The following is a 12799-nucleotide window of genomic DNA, read 5'->3' as shown; positions in this document are numbered from 1 at the left end:
ACTCGAGGCAGTCAGTCCTCTGACAAATCGCTCCCAGCATCTTCTGGCTGAGCAATTGTGCAGACTTTGAAACAAAGCAGTTAGCAGACAAACAAACGCAGGCAAATCGCACGACCCATGGCTTGTCAATGAAACGACAATGACTTCTTCTAGTGTGGAATTGAAAAAACTCCAACCTCTTCGCCCATCTTGAGTTACTTCCATGTAGATAATTTTTTTCTCGATTCCTCGAAGCAATTTTTTTTTTCTTTCGCAAGTTTTTGCTCTTCATCTCGCCAAGCTCTCCCGTCCCAGACCGGGCCAAACACCATATCCGTGCTCCGTACTGTACTGTACGAAACGCTGTTACGTACGCGAACTGGCCTTCCTCCCCCCCCCCCCCTTGGTTGTCCTCGGTCGCGACACTTCATTTGACGACCGACCTCATTTCCATTCTCGTTGCCTTTTCTCCGACGCAATCATCTGACATCATGCCCAGTGCCAAACTATGGCACTGACAGCATCTTTCGCCCGTCCGCGACGGACAGATGGCCTTCGGATCGCGACGTCACCGATTGTCGGCGGTCATCATCACGCACATCACCCTCGCCTGCTTCCCAACGCGAAGGCGGATCCTTACCACGCAGCACCACCCCCGCGCCCCGGCAGCACCGCGACCACCTCCGTCACTGCAGCGACGGCGACCACCAACGGCAACAACAATACCACCAACCCTATCGTCCGTAACACCGCCAACAGCGGCAAACGGCGCCAGGTGGACGTCTCTGGCCGCGACATTGATCCTCTCGCTGCCAAGAAAACCAAGTTTGCGACGGACCATTCTACGACCCCGATTCCTCCACCCACGATTCCGCTGCACAGCAGCAGCAGCAGCAACACCCCGACTGCCGCAAAAAAGCGTCAGCTCGATGCATCGGATCGCGATGACCCGATCGCCCTCAAGAAACCCCGTTTCACCACGGCCATTGCCGTCGAGATCCCCGCCAAAACGCCGGCGTTCCACGCGCAGTTCCAAGCGGCGACGACCGTGACATCACCCCTGACGGTTTCGAAGCCGACAACCGCAGCACCAGCAACAACAAGCACTACAACCACCCCTGCACCCCGCCAATCCCAAAAGGCACCCTCCCCAAGACCGGCGCTTATGGGCCCTTCGACGGCGACCAATGGCCCGACCACGACGACCAATGCGACAACAAGCCAAGGGCCCCCTTCTGCACACGGTGCTTCCGCTGCCATGGCCGTCGGGCGCACAACGAAGCAGCCCCAGCCGACAAGACGGACTCGGAAGCAACAGCAGCAACACCAAGAACAGCAAGAGACGTCGTCGTCGGGAGCGGCGCACACGAGGCACCAGAAGAAGGTCGCCAATGGCCTGCGGAACGAGCTGGACAAGCTGCACCAGAACTCGGCCAACCTGGGGGACTATGAGAATGCAAACGGGGCAGCTGCGACAGCTGCGACGTCGGCCCGCACAAACACCACGGACAACGCCGCCGCCGCGTCCGGCAGCGAGCAGACCGGCGGCCGCAAGCTGCGGTCGCAGGAGAGCTCGAGGTACAAGAGCGAGCTGTCGGCATACTTCCCCGAGTACGATGAGGTGATCGGTAACGACCCGAAGGAGACACGTAAGCTTTGCTCTTTTTTGAACCACCCCTCCTCCTTTCTCGAAAGGGCACGTCTTGCGGTCGGAACCACTGGCTCACCAAGGCTGCGCAACACCAGATCTCATCAACCTCGACACGGCCGTTCTCGTCATCCCTGACGTACCGTCCCAGAGCATGCCCGAGGGGTCAAATGTCCCGGCAGGGCCAACGCCGGTCGAGGTCTGGCCTGTCCGGAGCTACGCCGACCCGCTCTACACCGACCTTTTCGATGCGCAGCGCATCGACTTTAGCTTTCTCACCAACAACAGCAGCGCCGGCGCCGGCGCGAGCAGCAAGCCAACCCGTTCCGCCGATCCCAAGAAGGACGGCTCCGATCCCGATCCCCTCCCCGACTCGGTTTACACGGCTGCCCACAAAAAGGCCGAGCGTCTGGAGCGCTCCATCCGCAACACGGAAAAATGCCGCGCCCAGCACGAGCGCGACCAGGTGGCACGCCTGCTGGACGCGCTTCAGGGACCGGACTGGCTGCGCACGCTGGGCGTCGGAGGCGCCACGGAGAGCAAGCGCCGTGCCTTCGAGCCCGCCCGCGACTATTTCATCAAAGGCTGCGAGGCCATCCTGGATAAGTTCCGGCGGTGGCAGGCGGAGGAGAAGAGGAAGCGTCGGGCCGAGCTGGAGGAGCGCAAGGCCGCCCAGGCGTCAGCATCGGGGGAGCATCACGGTGCAGAGGAGGCCGACGATGAGCTGGCAGAGCGCGGGACCGGGGCGGCGAGGAAGAAACCGTCCGCCTCGGCGTCGTCGCGCAGGAGAGGGGCGGGGGCCGGCCGTGCTAGGAAGTCTGTCGGCGAGCACCACGACGATGACTGCTCCGACAACGACGGCCGCACGGGACCCGAGGGCGAGGCGACCGACAGCGGAGGCGATAGCGACGAGGACGCGTCGGTCGCCAAGCAGCTCCGCGAAGAGGCGCGCGCGGCAGAGATTGCTCGGAAGCGCCACCTCGCGGCGCTCAAGGGGTGGGAGACGAAGCGGGCCATGAGGGCGGCGGCGGAGAAGGAGAAGGAGATGGCCGCGAAAGGTAGCCGCGGCGGGAGCGCGGCAAGGGAGGGGTCGGCGACGGCTGGGAGGAAGGGACCGGCTGCCAAGGTCAAAGAGGCGGCTGGGGTGGGCAAAGGCAAGAAGGTAGCCTCCAGAGCCGCCAAGGCGGGGAGGCAAGCGGAAGAAGAAGACATCGACGACGGCGATCGGGAAAACGACGCCGATCACGAGAGCGATGTCGACTCTGACCGCGAAAGCCAGAGGCTGATCAGGAAGGGGAAAGAAGACAGGGAGTTCAGGTCCTTCTTCTCCCGCCCCTACCAGCGCGAGGCCGCGCTCAGCAAAACACGTCGGAGGGGAAGGACGGTGCTGGCCTGGGGACAACCCGTGCCGGACCCGCCTGAGACGGAGTTTGAGCTGCCTTGCGAGTGGAGGACGCGCGCAAGGGGAGCGGAGGAGGACAAGGGGAGGAAGAGCGACAAGGAGGCGGGCGAGAGCGAAGATGCGGCTTCGGCGCGGCCGAGGGGCGGTGGGAGGAGGGCCCTGAGGGAAAGGCGCGGGGGGAGGTGATTTTTCTTGGTCTCTTTGGCTCGCTCTTCGCCTGTGTATTATTATTATTATTATTATTTTTCCTTCTCTTTTCGGGTTTTGGTTGGAAGGGATCATGGTGAGGTATCGGGTCGGCAACAGGGCGTCTGGCTGGGGACCGGTTTCTGGCATGGGTGAGCAGGTGCGTGTAGGCAAATACAACATAGCTGGCGATGGGTTCTTCAACCCTCTTTATGGCGTGACTTTCTGTCATTGAACCATGGCTAGAGCTTTGCTGGCTGAGTGCCTGCGGTTTTGTTGGTTCTCATGGAGGGTGCCGTTGTGCGGCTTGCATCGCCCGAGGGCTGGGAACCCGGAGCAGTGCTGGAGGGGACAGGTAACTATTGCGTTTGGGTGGTGGTTCAGCCTGCGTCAAGATAAGGCAGTTATTGGGTAGCCAAGCGTTGATTTCTTTTTGCAAACCCTCTTGTGCACATCGTGGACGATCAACGGGGTTGAAGCATTCCTCCGGGGAGGCTGAGATGGATCGGCATTGAGGGGCACATCGTTGCCATCGAAGTCCGGCCTCAAGGCACAGCCGTGGGGAAACCATACAAGCGTCCTGCCGTTATTACGTTTCTTCTCATGGGCCTGTTTGTTCAGAAGAGGGTGAGCATGCTTGCGTTGCGGCGAGAGAAGATCGAGGGCAACAGCGGGAGAGATGGGAAAAGAAGAGGCGGAAGCGTCGGAACGGCCCGGGTTCCGTGTCTTTTTGTAAGAGAGCTCCGACTTTCAACCACGTGGATCCAGGGTGCATCGCATGACACCATTCGACAGCCCATCCAGCAGACCTCCGCGAGGACCTTGATGGACCTAGGGAAACGCTTCTCGATTGTCTTGGCGGGTCAGCATGTTCCGAGACCCTGTGGCCTATCACCACGCGCCGTCCAACCCGACCTTCGCCTGACAGGACGTGGGCGATGGTACCTTGGTTACCTGCTACTTCGGACAGAATTGAGACTGGTTATGATCGACACTTGGTCGTCTTGGGGCAAGGCTGGTCTCTGTTAACAATGGCACCTGGGTGCGCACCACTCGTCATGTGTCGGTCTTGGGCAGAGGTGGTTTGCAACAAGCCTCATCACGAACGGGCTCTTCCATGTACGTACCTATAGTACATGCCTTGCGGTTTGTCAAGAGGCGGTTTGATGATGCCAAAGTCGTCAGATGGATGCAGCCGAACTCCTCGGGCAATGCCTCAAGATCTCGAGATGCGTACTACGAAGTGATCCAAGCGCTCCGTGCTCGTCTGACTCGGGAAGTTGGGGATGGACGCGGGGTGCATTTATTGTTTGTTGGACTGCTTACTCCACACCTGGTGTGTCCATCATCGTCTTCTTTTGTTGGTTTGTTGTCTTGTGAATCCGTCAAGGAGTTGTTTCTGTCGGAGAGGGATCCAATGTCGTCAACGTAATCTTCTAGGCCCGTTCATCGAGCGCCCACCCGGACCGCTCATAATCCTTCGTTTTCCCTTTCACTTAGATATAGGCCGTCTTGTACCTTCCTGGATCCCACAAATCAACATGTGCTTATACCAGCTGCGTTTTGAGGATCGGGGTGGCAATTTTCCCACCGCCATTCACTTACACTGTTTTCAGTGCCAGGTCTTGACATTGCATTTTCGTCTGATCTACATGTGTTGAGATGCCCGTAGAAATACCCTTTTATCTTTCTTTCTCTCTCTACGTCACTCGGCGTCTCCTACCACGAGTTACCATCACCCGACGATCGTTCAACCATGGCGACCCCCAAGGGGAAAGCTGTTGTACGCAATCCTCCCCATTGTTACTGGCTTCTTTCTGACCGATTCTTGCCGATCACTAACAGCAATCGACTTAGTGCGACCTTTGCGCCGACGACTTCGACCCGGACAAGGGCCTGCTCGGCGCTTGTCGCGAGGGCCATGATTGGTGTGTCGAGTGCTTCACAAACGCCGTTCAAACGGCCATCCAGCACTTCAGCGATGCTTCTTGCATGCCCCCGCGCTGCTGCGGCGAGCCCATTCTCCCGCTGGCCCCGCCAAAAGCACCTCAAGATGCCGTCGGCGAAGCTCATTCCAACGATCCCGTCGCCAACGGGCATGCCAACGAAGCTCTCAGCCTCCTCAGCCCGGGCCTCCGCACCGCCTGGGAAGCAGCCCGCCAAAAGGCCTACGTCCTTCGCTCCGAGGGCGACCCGCTGGACATTGATCCCTCGGTGGTTCGGATGGCGATGCGGTACAGGGGCCCGAACCTGTACCAGTTCTGCTCGAGGTGCAAGCGGCTCACGGCGAGATCGAATGGTTGCAACCACATGAAGTGTGTTCCAAGCCTGATGACGATATGCCGTCCGCCCGCATGCGATGAATCCATCTCAAGACGTTACAACGGCGGGGCTCTGTTAACAAGGTATTTTCTACCAACAGGTGCATCTGCGGCCACGACTTCTGCCTCATCTGCGGCGGCGACTGGTTTGTCCCGGGCTCCACCGAGGTATCGACGCAATGTCACCAGATCTACGGTGACTCGAGAAAACACGTCTTGAAGATTCCGCCCGAGATTCAGAGACAAGTCAACCCCAAGAACCTCGAAATTCCTGCTGCGGTAGGCTTGTTTCTTTTCTTTTTCGCTCCCACCTCCTTGATCAAAAGCCCCAACAACTGACCGAGGACTTTGCGCGGCCCAAACAGTACGTCGACGAGGATGCTACGGGAATCTTGTGCCACCATGAGGCCCATCTCCTGTACAAGCTGCGGCTGCGCCGAGAACCTCTCCGAGATGGAATCCCGCTGAAGGCCCCATGCCATATTTGCGGGCGGTGCTTTGGCGAATTCCTGCTCGAATGTACCGGATGCCAAACACTGATGTGCCTGAAATGCCGGGATTCCCTGTGGGCCGCCCGGGCGGGTGATCGAATGGCGAGCCCCGAGAGGGTGCGCGCCAATACGTAGGAGCCGCCTGTGTCACGAGGAAAGGGTTGAGAACTGGTGGCGAGCCTAGGTCAAAAGGTCATCGGCTCAAGGAAAGAAGCTGGGGATCGGCGTTCCGGGCTGGTTGATTCAGAGGGAAAACCACAGCCGCCTTGCCCTTCGGATCATAAGCGGTCGCTGGCCAAGGAGGGACATAGGGGAGGGCGTTGGCGTTTTCTTTTTCCAGGTTGGATCGGGTCAGATGGACAGGCTGGACAGGGTGGGCTATCCAAGTCTGAGAGGTGTTCAGGAGTACCTAGCGTGTACGCAGTATGTATGATATCCTGCGTCGGCTGTTTTGCTACCCTACGCACATGTTTGTTTTGTTCAAGGAAGGCAGGCAATTACAGTGCGAGCTTGTACAGTAGTCATGTGGTACCCTTGGCAGTGTTCTCTTGGTTGTCTCAGAGCACCCATGAAAGGGGAGACAAAAAGAGGAGACAGACGATGCTGATGATGCATAATTAACCCACCCACTTTGATCAATGCTGCCCTAGTATTAATATGCCTGATGCAAAGAAGTCGGGAAGCTCTCGCCAGGAGAGAACTGCTGCGTTTTTGCCATCTATCATTGTTCAATCCAATGCTCCTCTGCAGCTCGAGACACATGACGAGCAACTACACCATGTACTCTACTGTGGCCACGAGTGGCGAGTGTTCCAGGTGGTTCAATGTTCCCTGTCCAGTGGGAGGCCGAGTCGAGCTGTGTTGTTGTTGTTGCCCTGGGACGGAGAGCTCCGTTTCCCGCCTGGGAGCTGCAGCTCTTGGCAGCTGGCCATTGGGCTCTCGGCAAAACCTCGGCTGCCAGCTGCCGAACGCACGGTCGCTATCACATCCAAGCACCCATGCGCCTCCAACAACTGTTCCCTCCAACGCGCGTCACATCGTCGTCGGCACGGCACTCCGGGGCCGCGACAACACCAAAAGAGAGCCGTCCGGGTTGGGTGTTTTTGAGCCCAGCTCTTTTCCCAGCCTCCATCTTGCCCTTTCTCATTCGTGCACTGTTTTTCCGCCTGCCGTGGCTGCGGCGCACCCCTTTGTGTACTGTGTGTACCCACCTGCCCAACGTAATTGTGCTTGCAGGCGAGGCATCGACCGAAACCAAGACCTTTCGAACTCTCCATCCTCTTTCGGCCCTCCTCTCTCGCCCTTTCGCAACCCCTCGAGCCTGCAACCGGTTGCCGACTTCTCCAGTGCGTGCTCAACCTCTCTCTGCGCCCTTGTCCGACCTCCCCGGATTCTTTTTTTTTCTGAGAGGCGCGAAAAACCCGAATCGCCGTCTCCCGTCCTCGAAACCAACGTACGATCCAAACACCGCGCCGAAGCGTTTCTGACTTTGCCCGTCGCTCTGCTGCGTCGCGCAGCATACAGTAGACGATATCGCGCCGAAATACTCTCGGACCGCTTTGTTGCCAGCTGCTCCCTGCGCGACCACGCCTCCCCCTCTGCCATGACCGAGTGACCCGAGCGACTCGAGAGCCTCGAACGGCCATCGCGGCCAACCGACCTTGACCATCACCGTTTCTCCCGAGGCATACAACACTGCCTTTCCTCGTGTCATTGAACTTGCCCAAGACGGGAATCGCGCGCGCGCCATCGCCTCGTCGCCAGCATGCCGGCTCTCATCGAAAACGAGGCCTCCGGCGAGCCCGCCGTCATCTCGGAGTTTCCGGCCGGCGCCGAGCCGTTTGTCATCATCAAGCAAGACGTCGAGATCGAGGTGGATTTCCGGGAACAGAGCATCCGCGGCGTCTCGACCATCCACCTGTTTACGATCAACCCGGATCAGGAAGAGATACAGCTCGACGCGCGCCAGTGCGAGATCGACCTCGACAACATCACCGTCGATGGATTCAAGACGACCGCCACCTTTTCCGACCCGTACGACCTGACGACGGTCCCGCGACAATGGCAGATCGGCGCCTCCCAGCATCACATTCTCAAACGCCGCATGGCCCCGTTGCGCCCCCCCAAACGGCCCGAGGTGCCCAACAAGGATCGGGTGACACGGCCGTGCTGCGTCCCCGCCGACCGTTCCCTCAAGATTAGCCTGCGGCGGCCCGATGGCCTGTCCAGGGACGAGCCTCGTCGCACCCTCAAGCTCAAGGCGCCCGCCAAGTACGACAGGGACCCGCCGCGCGATGCGCCCGACGACTCCGGCGAGGAGAAGCACGGCATCAAGATTTGCATTCCCTTCCGGTCCAAGAACATCCGCGACGGCCTGCACTTTGTCGGTGTCGATGAAGGGGACCTGCGGTACCCGCACGTCTACACGCTCCACTCGCTGGAGCCGGGCACGGCCTCGTGCATTTTCCCATGCGTTGACGATCCCGCCTCGCGACATCCTTGGAGGATATTGATCAAGTGCCCGCGGACGCTGGGAGACGTGTTCGACCGGTCGCCGACTGCTGCGCCGCCGGCGGCCGCTGCTGCTGCGTCGGGCCCGCTCTCGCCAGGCGGTGGTCGCAAGCGTAAACCAGGAGAACCGCCCACGCCATCAGCCTCTCCGCCTGTTTTCCTGTCCGAGGAAGACAGGCTGATGGAGATGACCGTGATCTGCTCGGGAAACCTGTCGGGCGAGCAGATCGACCCCAAAGACCCGAGGAAAAAGATCATGACCTTCGAGTCGCAGCTCTCGGCGGCGTACCAGATCGCCTTCGCCATCGGGCCGTTTGAGCACATTCAGCTGTGGTCCGAGTTCCGGACCGAGGAGGCGGACGAGAAGCTCGGCGCCAACGCCGCAAAGATTCACGCCTACTGCCTCCCGCGCAGGGCCGACGAGGTGCGCAACACGTGCGCCCCCATCGTCGCGGCCGCCGACTTCTTCGCCCCCGAGTTCGGTCGGTACCCCTTCGAGAGCTACAAGGTCGTCTTTGTCGACGACATGGTCCCCGAGACCGTGGCTGCCACCTCCATGTCGCTGTGCAGCAACCGGCTGCTGTACCCGGAGGACATCGTCGACACCGAGATTGACGTCACAAGGACCCTCGTCCACGCCCTCGCGAGCCAGTACTTTGGCGTCCACGTCGTCCCGAACCAGCGGTCCGACATGTGGCTCATCGTCGGCATCCAGTGGTTCATGACGGACCTGTTCATGCGGACCCTGTGCGGCAACAACTGGTACCGGTTCCATCTCAAGACGCTCTCGGACCGGCTGGTCGAGACCGACGTTCACCGGCCGTCGCTCCACGACCTGGGCGAATACCTGCACGTCGGCGACTTCGAGCTCGAGTTCATGTCCCTCAAAGCCCCGCTGGTGCTCTTCATCCTCGATCAGCGCATGTCCAAAATCCCCGGATCCATGGGCATCGTCCGCATCATCTCGCAGATCGTGTCCAACGCCAACATCAACGCCACGATCGAGAGCACCTCGCTCTCCGACGCCGACTTCCGGAGGGCCTGCGAGAAGAAGAGCCAGTACCGCCCGGACGAGCTGTGGCAGCAGTGGGTGCACGGCGCGGGCTGCCCCAAGCTGCTCATCAAGCAGCGTTTCAACAAGAAGAACCTGAACGTCGACATCGTCATCACCCAGACCCAGGCTCGCGACAGCGCCCAGCCCAAAGCTATCACCAAGGACGAGTTCCTGAAGGAGCTGCTGGAAGAGGTGCACGAGGTGTGGGCGGGAACGGTGCCCAAGCTCTTCACGGGGCCCTTCACGGTCCGCATACACGAGGCCGACGGTACGCCTTATGAGCACTACCTGGCCATTACGGACAAGGACAAGCTGGGGACGACGCTCCAGATCGCGTACAACACAAAGTACAAGCGCATGAAGCGTACCAAGAAGGCCACGGCGGCCGCGGCGGCAGCCGCCGCGGCCGGCGGTAACGCGGCCGACCAGGAGGACGACGTCGTCTACTTCAACATGCTAGGCGACGTGCTCATGTCCCAAAGGGACGTGGAGAACTGGGGCCTTCAGGACTGGTCCGAGGCCGTGCAGCAAGCCATGGACCAGGAGTCGTACGAGTGGATCCGCCTCGACTGCAACTTCGAGTGGTTGTGCGAGATGATCACCGACATGCCGGGGTACATGTACCTGGCTCAGCTGCAGCAGGATCGCGACGTCGTCGCCCACCAAGACGCCATGCTCTTCTTCAAGCGCGGCCGCCGCCACGGCGTGGCCTCGACCATCGAAACCCGCACCGCCATGGACCGCCGGTACTACCACGGCATCCGCACCATGGCGATCGAGGATCTGCCCAAGCAGGCCGACGCCGACCTCAACTACATCGGAACCGCCCAGCTCATTCTCCTGTTCCGTCACTTCTTCTGCGATCGCATGGTGGGCAAGAACGGAAGCGTCACGTACCCGCCCGTGCCCAACGACTTCGCCGACAAGGCGCAATACGCCGTCCAGTGCGCCCTGCCCGCCGCCATTGCCCGCACCCGCGAAAACGGCCGCTGCTCGCGCCAGGCCCGCAACTTCCTGCTGGACCTGCTGCTGTTCAACGACAACTCGGAGAACGATTACTCGGACCACTTCTACATCGCCAAGCTGCTCGACGCCCTCACCACGTCCATCATCCCCGACAACTGGCACGGCGAGAGGGATCTGTACTCGAGCCTCGGGTCCGACGAGGACGACGAGCTGGAGCTGAAGCGTTTCATCGAGAAGGCCATCGAGGAAATCGACAAGTACCGCCGCATGGACGAGTGGACCTCGACGTACCAGAACATCTGGACCCGCACCGCCCTGCGCTGCAAGATGCGCCTCATGAAGGCCAACGTTATCCCGACCGCCCCGCTCGAGTTTGTCCGCTACCTCCAAGACGGCAACCATGATCTCATTCGCATCGAGGCGTTCGACTGCCTCGTCGAGCTCGGCATGCTGGCCAAGGTCTCCATCACGCGGCTGCTCCTCGCCTGCGTGAGCGGCGATCCCTCGCCTTTCGTGCGCGATCGTCTGTTCAAGATCTTTAGCAAGGGCATGGCCCTGGTCGCCCTCGGCGAGACCAAGGCGGCCCAGCAAAAGCCCAAAGAGGACATCCTCGATGATGGCGGTTTGGTCGTTGAGCTGGGCGAGGCCGAGATGCAGCAGCGGAGGCTTGCGGCGACCCGGAACCAGAGCATCCAAGCGGCGCTTACCGCCCTCAAGGAGGAGCTCCGGGGCAGCATCGAGCTGCAGGAGGCCATGTGGACGGCCATCGAGTCGCCCATCATCAGCGCGCGCGAGAAGTTCCAGCTGCTGACGCTCTGCTCGGCCATGTTCGAGCAGGACGACTCGCTGCTCTTGACGTTCAACTATCCCAAGGTCTGGAAGTGCACGAGGGTGCCCTCTTTCGACGAGAGCCCGTTCGCGTCGTCTACGCACCGCGCCAACGTCCGGAAACGCTGCATGGTCAAGTTCTCAACGCAGTACCGCACCGTGCCGCGCCGCAAGTACGCTCCGGAACCCGCCGCCCCTCCGCTGCCGTGGGAGCCCAAACCGCCCGAGGTCAAGAAGATCAAGCTCAGCTCCAAGCCGTCTTTCGGTCCCTCATCCGGCGGCGCCGCCACCCCTCAAACCCCCGGCGGAGCCGTCCGGAGAGACTCCATCTCCGTCACCCTCACCCGCCCAACAGCCTCTGCCGCCGCCGCGGTGGCCACCCCGGCCCCGCCGTCGGATTCCATCGCCGTCCAACCCCTGGCCCGCGTGTCCGCTACCCCGTCAATCGCGTCATCCCCGCCTCCTTCTTCTTCTGCTGCCAGCCTCGTCCTGCCGTCGCTGCACCCATCAAGCGCCGCGAAGCCGTCGCTGGGGGGGCCTTCTTCAGCGCAGCGGCCCAAGCCGCCGAAGAAGCGGAAGAGCGACGAGGGTGACGGCCACGGCGATCGACCTATCAAGAAGCTGGCCACCGCCAACGGCCGGCCGAGGAAGATTGTCAGGCTGCGCTTCACGGCCTGGGATAGGCTGCCCGGAAGGATCCGGGAGAAGATTCGCGCCGCGAAAGCCGCCGCTCGGGCCCCCGCCGCTTCTTCCACGACCATCGTCGCCACCCCGACCGCCAACCGGACCCCGCTGCCCGGGCACAGCGGCTCCGGCTCCGGCAGCGGCAGCGGCGTCTCCGCCTCACCCTCCGTTGATCATCGCCACGGCCCGCAAGGGACGAACGGCAACGGCAACGGCAACGGCTTGTCGTCGGCCATCAAGAAGCGCAAGCCCCTTCCCTCGGCGGCGCCTCAGCATCACGGTCAGCCCCCGGCGGGGACAGCGGCGTCGGCGACGGCCCCGCGTCACTCGCCCTCGCCGATGAGCACACCGGCTGCGAAGCCGGCGGTGGGAGGGCATGTTGGGACGGGGGAGCCGAAGAAGAAGGTTATCAAGCTGAAGCTGAAACCTTCTGTCCACGCAACGCCGCCGCAAACGCCGAGGTGAGGGTAGAGGTCTCTCCAGGAGGGAGCGATGGCATGACGACCGTGTCCGAGGCCCGGATTGGGTTGGTTTTGAGGATCGGGCCGGGACGGTGATGCTCGCTCAGCACAGCGCAGTCCATCGTGGATGAGGGCGATGTATGTTGGGCGTGTGATGTTGATGACAACGGGCTGGCTTTCTCGGAGAAGGGGAAAACGTAGCCCGATGGGACGTTTGGCAGGTTTCTTGTCCCTTTTGGTGCACCGCCGCCGCGCTTCCGATCCGTCC

General features: G+C 61.1%; 3 protein-coding genes across 3 annotated transcripts; all 3 read left to right on the top strand.

Annotated features, from left to right (window-relative positions):
* Positions 1-487: 487 nt before the first annotated feature.
* VTJ83DRAFT_2346 (uncharacterized protein) lies at positions 488-3215 on the top strand (the record flags this gene model as incomplete). Its single annotated transcript, XM_071008606.1, has 2 exons — positions 488-1628; positions 1726-3215. The coding sequence occupies 2 exons, from the start codon at positions 488-490 to the stop codon at positions 3213-3215; spliced, it is 2631 nt and encodes an 876-aa protein (XP_070868886.1).
* A 1756-nt stretch (positions 3216-4971) lies between these two features.
* VTJ83DRAFT_2345 (uncharacterized protein) lies at positions 4972-6162 on the top strand (the record flags this gene model as incomplete). Its single annotated transcript, XM_071008605.1, has 4 exons — positions 4972-4998; positions 5073-5530; positions 5638-5815; positions 5902-6162. 4 exons carry the CDS (start codon positions 4972-4974, stop codon positions 6160-6162), a joined length of 924 nt encoding a protein of 307 aa, XP_070868885.1.
* Positions 6163-7792: 1630 nt separating this feature from the next.
* VTJ83DRAFT_2344 (uncharacterized protein) lies at positions 7793-12535 on the top strand (the record flags this gene model as incomplete). The annotated part of the gene is made up of 1 exon (XM_071008604.1): positions 7793-12535. One exon carries the CDS (start codon positions 7793-7795, stop codon positions 12533-12535), a length of 4743 nt encoding a protein of 1580 aa, XP_070868884.1.
* Between the last annotated feature and the right edge of the window lie 264 nt (positions 12536-12799).

This window comes from Remersonia thermophila, chromosome 2, assembly GCF_042764415.1.
Source record: "Remersonia thermophila strain ATCC 22073 chromosome 2, whole genome shotgun sequence".
Classification (NCBI taxonomy): domain Eukaryota; kingdom Fungi; phylum Ascomycota; class Sordariomycetes; order Sordariales; family Chaetomiaceae; genus Remersonia; species Remersonia thermophila.
Note: the sequence above shows the minus strand (reverse complement) of the source record. Positions and strands in the feature narration are given on the sequence as shown.